The sequence below is a fragment of the Erpetoichthys calabaricus genome, chromosome 17, assembly GCF_900747795.2.
Source record: "Erpetoichthys calabaricus chromosome 17, fErpCal1.3, whole genome shotgun sequence".
NCBI classification, from domain to species: domain Eukaryota; kingdom Metazoa; phylum Chordata; class Cladistia; order Polypteriformes; family Polypteridae; genus Erpetoichthys; species Erpetoichthys calabaricus.
Genome location: NC_041410.2, coordinates 39,157,152 through 39,164,967, shown reverse-complemented (window position 1 = coordinate 39,164,967; position 7,816 = coordinate 39,157,152). Strand labels below are relative to the sequence as shown.

At 36.4% G+C, this 7,816-nt stretch overlaps 1 protein-coding gene across 1 annotated transcript in view; it reads left to right on the top strand.

Annotated features, from left to right (window-relative positions):
- Positions 1-232: 232 nt before the first annotated feature.
- ntrk3a (neurotrophic tyrosine kinase, receptor, type 3a) overlaps positions 233-7,816 on the top strand; it is a 948,732-nt gene continuing 941,148 nt past the window's right edge. Inside the window, exon 1 of the mRNA XM_028822657.2 lies at positions 233-1,409. Within this exon, the coding sequence (XP_028678490.2) occupies positions 1,165-1,409 (245 nt within the window). The 5' untranslated portion in view covers positions 233-1,164. The remainder of the gene's footprint in view (positions 1,410-7,816) is intronic.

The following is a 7,816-nucleotide window of genomic DNA, read 5'->3' as shown; positions in this document are numbered from 1 at the left end:
TTTCTAATGTCATAGCCTACGGATGAGACATTGGGAAATGGTGGTTCACTCGTTATCTTTCTCCCCTTGCATGCCATTATCACAATGTGCTTGACTGAAAACCCTGCATTAGTGCATCCGTATTTTCATAACAATCAAAGCATACGCTAAAACCCAGTCGGATACTAATAAAGTTATTACGTCAGCCACGATCTTTCTACGTGCTTTACTGTATAGAGAAATATGATTCATGCCTTTATTCTTGCAGTCATGTGAACTGACTCTTCGGAGCGTCTGCATTCTCGATTCTAAAGTCCGTTTTATAACACGCGCTGGGTTTAGGGCACACGTTAAACGTATTCAAACCTCAAACTAAAAATTGAAGTGAATTATCGGATACACCTGTTCACTCGATTTGTCGACGCTGCTTTTCCAATTTTCGGAAACTTTTCTCGTAAATCGTGTCACTTGCAGACGCATTCTAACGGAAACGGAGCGGCTCGCGGAGATCGCCAATTACTTGCTGGCTTGCTGCGCTTTCAAAGCGGAAAGGAGAGAATATATCGGATATTCCGTGGAGCGGGTATAGCGACAGCGAAGAGGAGTCGACATCCCTCTTTATATTTATTCTTCCGTTTTCTCCCTTTCTTCATCACGTCGGATACTGTTGAATGCTTTCTGACGTCTAATATCTGATTTGATATCTTCTCCGTTTTGCAGGTGTGTCAGTTTTAATTCTGCCCAGTAGGTGGGACTTGATGCCCGGAGCATCGGACTTCTTTTTTTTTCCCCTTTTTAATGCTATACTTGTAAGTCTCAGAGCTGTGTGCGAACAACCTGGAATTCAGCAGCTAAGGGCAGCAGAAGAGACATGTATGCCATGCAGGCTAGAGAAGCAGACACATCGGGTGTACTGATTTTTCAGCCCCGTCGTCTCTAACGGAGTATTTTTGTTCTATTTTTTCAATTCTTCCTTTTTTTTCTGGATTGTCGGGAATCGGGGATCTCGACACTCATAACATACACGCTACACATAAAAAATCGGGAGCACGCACATACACACATCATCACACGCATACATACATACATACATACACACACACACACACACACACACACACACATACGCACCCGCGCGCGCACACACATACCCACTGTGCCACCAACCCTGCCGGATCATTCAACATGGATCTATCGTTCTGTCCACCCCGAATTTTCTGGTGGAGGATTTTGTTTCTACTCAGCCTTTTCCAGGACTATCTGAGCTCAATGCTGGACTGTCCGCCAACCTGCAGCTGTTCCCTTACTGAGATACATTGCAATAAGTCGGACAACGGGAAATTCTTCCCTCTGCTTGAGGTTCAAGACACGGGAAACAATGGCAACAACAGCACCAATATCCCTGACCTGTTCAAGAACATCACTTCGATGTAAGTCAAAAATTATTAATGGCTTTTATACTACACGGAGAACAGCATATTGCAATATAAATAAAAGGAGAAGAAAATGTATCGTTGGTTACTTTGCCGCTATCACTTTTCTCTTTCTTTCTTTCTTTCTTTCTTTCTTTCTTTCTTTCTTTCTTTCTTTCTTTCTTTCTTTCTTTCTTCATGCATTCGGGGAAACTCCCTTATTAATCTTGTGCTAGCAAAAAATAAATACTTGCATAAAATGATAAATCACTTTTGTGTCCTGTGGGAAGTTGTCGTCGCTAATGGAAAGGCTGTGTGTGCGTGACTACCGGTGAATAAATGAAAAGGTTTTAGCCCCCGCTCAAAAAGGCACAGCTGAATCACTGCAAACTACTTAATATCAAGAATTCAGTGAGCAAATCTCGCCACTAGTATTGAAAACAGTATTATCTGCAATATGCTGAGAAATTCTATCAATTTTTTTTTCATCTCATGCCAGCTGCCTTTACATGACAGGATACTTTAGGGGGTGGGGAGGTGGGGTTGATTTGTATTCCTGGCAGTAACTTTAAAACGGCTTCAGTCACAACATTTGCCATCTTTAGTGATTTAAGGGTCTTGTTTAACGGTTAGATAACCTTTTTTCAGAAGATGCGTAAGAACGCTTTCTGTATGGATAAACATTTAAGAACACGCGAAAAAAATGCAATTTTAACATCTTCATCGTGCAGTGCAGAACAATGCCTTTCAGTGGTCATTACATTTCAGAGGTGTTAATATAGTTTGCATAGCTCACTGAAATGATCGCCCGTTTACACAGTCGAACAAGCATCAAACTGTAAAAATTCGTTTGCACTCGCTTTGTTTAAATGTTCACTCTCGTGTCCCTGCATAGCTGGCCAAATCGTACGCATTTATATTGTCACAGTTCAGGAAGGCTACCGTAAGAAGGCAACAAATGGCACAATATGCCCTTCGCAATAGGCCTACAGGTGGGCTACTTACCACGTAAAATTCTACTTCGCCCTCCAGAAGTGCTTTATTTTTCGTGTTTAGAAACGCAGTGTAATAGTTGGTCATTACTAACAGACAAAATGTATCCATCTTATTCCAATAATGTTCAATATTTTAGGTTGAATTCGTCACATAGATCAATGTGCAATAATTATAATTCTTCCAGTTAAAATGCCTTTTCCGAACAGCTGTACTCATAAAGTGAAAGAAACAAATAATGTTGTATGCATGTATGTGTCAGCAGCTCAGTGTTGTTCAGTTTATAATACAACCATTTGTGTGTGTATATTTATATATATATATATATATATATATATATATATATATATATATATATATATATATATATATATATACCACCAGTATACGTATGTATGTATGTATGTATATATGTGTGAGTGTATAGATAGATAGATAGATAGAGTGTGAGTGTGCGCGTGTGTATAATGTAGACAACAGTAAATGCCGTGCTCGACGTTACTTATGCTCTTAGCTGTTTTTAAGACTAAAGACAATATAAGATGAATTAATTAACAAAAGAAAACTTCGCAGATTGTGTCGACTAGCTGCCTTCACCAAGGACTCTATGTACTTTAGCAAAAGAGATTTGTATCCCGGATGCTGCAATGCTGGAATATTTGTGTCATTTTCATCATTTCAGTATTAACCAAAAATTCGGTATCGCCTTCGCTGTTTCTCTCTTTCTAAGCTCTAGAAGTACTTATCAGAGTAAGTGAATGAATTCGCATTTACTCTATCTGGATTAAGTGTCTTCTATCTGACTTGATTTCTTTGCTCGAATAGATCAATGCACGTTATTATTCAGCACGCTGAATGATATGCATCGCGTATTCTCTTTATTGATTTCTATTTCTTAAAGGGAAATCCCTTGCTTCCCAACTTGTTCACTAATGCATGAAAAAACAAAACAAAAACATTTGCCAGCAAGTGCAGGAGAAACCCAAGAAGGACATGAAAAAAAAAAATAATGGTGATGTATTCGGATTTTTCTCTTTCTTTCTGAGCGCCTTTGCTTAAGAAAATGTGGCTTATTGCACCTATCAACCTCAAGATTGCCCATTTAAACGTACCGTAAATAAAAAGATGAAAGCAGAAATATGAACAACGTGCCAAAAGTAAAACAATTATAAAAAATGGCTAGTTGTCTTTCCATAGATGGTACCTTCACCGTTTGCCAGCAGGTGGGAAGCAGCATATCATACATAGCCTTCAGCTCAGCCGCTAGAGGGGAGACTGGAATCTTCAGAGCGACTCGTGTGCTGCGCGCGCCCCCGCAGCCCTCGTGTCTAAGCGTCCACTCTCCGGGACAGGAGTAGAGCAGTCGGCGGCATTCAAGGGGGGAGATGCTGCCAGGAATACTGCTTCACACGTTTAAAGTGTACGCGTATGTGGCCCGAATGCTGTTCTCGATAACGGGCATGTGCATGTTCTCGCACAGGTCTGAGCAACTTAATTCTAAATGCGTGATTTTGTGCTTATAGTAGTTTATATTTGGAAGAGTCACAGTACGATGCACACATTTTTACATACGTCATCCATGTAAGTTACAGCCATCCATTTCCTCGCGAATACTGATAAGCTGTTGTACCTAAAAATAAAGTTCTGAATTATGTATATATTTTTCCTTAATTCCTTATTGTCTACGTTCAGATCTTAGTCATTTAAATATGCAACATTTACTCCATAGCCAGATTTGGATTTTCTTTAAGTTGTTATAGTATTATTTAATTTGTGATGCATTTTTATCATTTGTTACATAAGTGAAATGTAGATCAATATTACATATTTTGCAGACAACCAATTTTTATAATATAAATATGAGGTATTTTAAAAATAAAGCAGTTTTAATATACTTGTATTTGCAGTTGTAATTTATTTGTGAGAGTAGGTACTGAAATGGCTGGTTCATGAGGATGAGCAAATTCACTTCATTTACTGAGTGTCTGGCGGCCTGTGTAGTACTCAAGAAAAAGTGGTTAATGAACATGTGGTCCTAGTCTTTGTAGGTTTAATTTGCTCTCAGTTTGTGTAAGTTGTTATATATGTAATCACCATATTTTTGAATACCAACATTATATTGAGTTACTTTAGCACTACCCTGCGTTGAAATGAAATATTGTAAGAATTCCATCTTCTGTTAGACTGGGTCCATTTGTATGTTTACTGAGCAGTGTTGTAGTAACACTGGACCGTTATCTTGTGAGTCTATCATCATGTGGAAAAACTCTTCTAGGTATGCTGAATATTTTGAGGCCCATGTTGTTATTCATGTAACATTATGCTCAGTTTCTAATTGTTTATGAAGAACTACATTTTCAAATGTAAGCTTCCAAAAAAGTATCCAATAATGTTTATTTAGCAATTAGCAACATTTGTGTGTGCTGATTTATCATTACTCTTGAACAATGGATGGTCTGTCCTTTTTCCTGCTTGACAAGCTAATCATCCCAGTAGAAGAGCATCAAGAGGAATCATCTGCAAGGGTAATTTTTTCTTCTATGATACACCTATCACTTTTTAGGAATCTCTAAAACCTTTAATCTTGTCCTATGAAATGACTTTGCAAAAAATGAGAGGAGTATCCTTAAAATTTAAAAGCACATGGCTTGACAGTTGAATGGAGTTCTATGTCATTTTCAAGTCTCTTTTTATTTTGTTATTGAAACAATAGCACATACTACAGATCACAACTGAAAGAGAATCATTGTTACACAAGAAGTAAGGAAAATGTACTCAAAGTAATACCAGTTATTCAATAGAAATGCATCAATTTTAAAAGCAGTTATATTAATTAACACCTTTTGTCTTTAATAATTTAGGAAGGCACATTACAAGTCAAAGTCAAAGTGAACTTTATTGTCATCTCAACCATATACAAGTATACAGATAGACGAAATTGCGAAACTCAGTGTCCACAATGTAACAACAACAGTGTAACAACATGATGTGCAATAAATAAATTAAAAATAGAATTAAAATTTAAAATGTAAAAATTAAAAAATTAAAACACAAGACAAGACATTGTGCAAAGATAGGACAAAGAAGTAGCAGCAATATAGATGTGTAAGATATGTAATGTTTTACAAAAATATATGTGTAATACTGCAATATGCAACAATCTAAACAGAAAAGTGTTCCAATTTGTTGAAACAATACGAAGTCTGCAGTTGAAAGTACTGTAGCAGCACTGTCCTATGCTGTCCATGGTACTGAATTTCACTGTATCTATGATAAATGGTAGTTTATTAAATTTCATGGTCTGCTTTATTACAAAATGCACAAAAGCTGCTACAATGTATGCTTTGCAGTAGATTAGGTATCATGGGAGATTTGCTCTATGTGAGTGAGTGGGAGTGTTCTTTGAGATCTTCCTGATAGCAATAATACGGAAATTTAATTACACATGAAATAATACTTTCGTTTATTAGAAAACTGCCTAGCGTGTTTTTTGGAACAAGGAGTAACAAAATTATTTCTGAAAATATTATGAATGTTATCAATTTTAGGTTTATTTTTAAAACTTGCTTTATTAATAAATTAGTATCATTATATGATTCACTACTGTTATTGTACAATTAAAGTAATAGGGATAACCAGGCTAAGCAACTATGTGTATGAAGGCTGTGACTCTATATAAAGAGTTTTTTTTGTGACAAATAAATTATGAGGGATCTAGATAAAGTGATTAATCAGTGTCACTAAAAACTAGGCATTAGATTCTAGCTGTACATACTTAGCTTCATAGAGCATTACTTGTTATAAATTGCTGTAACCTCCGCTTTTTTCTTTTCTTTTTTTTTTTTTTTTGCAGCTGCAGTGCTAAAAATAAAAGATGTGTTATAAATAGCTGTTTCAGAATATTGGTGCTCTAGAAATACCAATCAAACTTTGTTTATATTAATAATTTGATGGTATCAAATGTGTTGATACAAAACTCCTGTTGCTTTAAACAAAATAATGTACTGCATTTTGAAAGAAGTTGTTCTTAGTAAGTAATGCACATTTATGTTTTATTAGGTCACCAACCTTCAGAGACTCAGATGTATTACTGTGTATATGCCTTATAACTTGAGGTTGCATAAGACTCAAGGACACTTTTTTCTTCACATATGTGCAGACTTTGTACATGCAGAAATAAGTATAAACTCCTACAGGGTGACCCAATTTGACAAACCAATAAATCTACAACAGATAGTGGTTTGTATGTTGATGGAAGATATTATTAATGTGCAGCAACAGTGGCACAATAAGTGATGTGGGATTAGAACATTGGGATTAGGTCAGTAGCACAGATGGGAAGTCACTAGCGTAGATGTCGGATATTGGTTAAGTCTTTGGACTTCAAACTCCAAGGCCGTAGGTTCAAATCTCGCTGCTGACGCTATGTGGCCATGAACAAGTCATTTTACTTGCCTGTGCTCCAACTAGAAAAAAACAAAATAATATAACCAATTGTATCTCAAATGTTGTAAGTCGTATTGAATAAAGGTGTCAACCAAATAAGTAAATGTAAATGTGTAGTCTAGGGTGTACAATGTGTATCACAGATACAGAAATACACCTGAGAACCATGCAGGTCTTGTTTTGAATTACTACTGTAGAATCATACCATTTTCAATGAATGCATGCTCCTACACAGGGAAACATTGAAGGCTACTTAAGTGTGGTAGATCCAAATAGTAAAAATTAATAAACAAAATAGTAATGAGAAATCTGATCATCTTGGAATTCCATACGGTCTGATGAACTCTTGCCTTTATTCCCCTAAACACACTCACTTATTCCTCTATCTCACAGTCAGCCCAGGTCCAGGAGCAGTGTCTTCCTTGCCTGCTTTGGTGTATATCACCCAAGATTCCATAGAACTTTAGAAGAATTGTGGTTCATTGAAGGCAACCAGCAAAAAGAAAAATATGACCTCTGAGGAATCACAACAAGTGGACAAACCACTCTGAGTTGAGAAGTTCAAGAAATAAATCTATTATTTTGATGTAGGATTGCCATGTATGAAAGGTCTCTCCTAATGAATTTAGATAGATAGATAGATAGATAGATAGATAGATAGATAGATAGATAGATAGATAGATAGATAGATAGATAGATAGATAGAATACTTTATTATGCATGTAATTATTGGTCCAGGACTGTATAATTATGCTTCTGACACAATAGTCACTGACTGCAATAAATGTTCTTTTCCATATCTGGAGGACAGCTTTAACAGGTTGGTACAACTTTAAACATCCTCTACTGTGGAGAAGCATTTGTTTCTTCAATTTTTCACCAGCTGCAAAAATGAATAAAAAATCCCTTCTAACACACACTTGCACACTTTTAAACATGGAGATAGTTGGCATCTGAATTACTGGAACATGCTGGAACCAAATCTC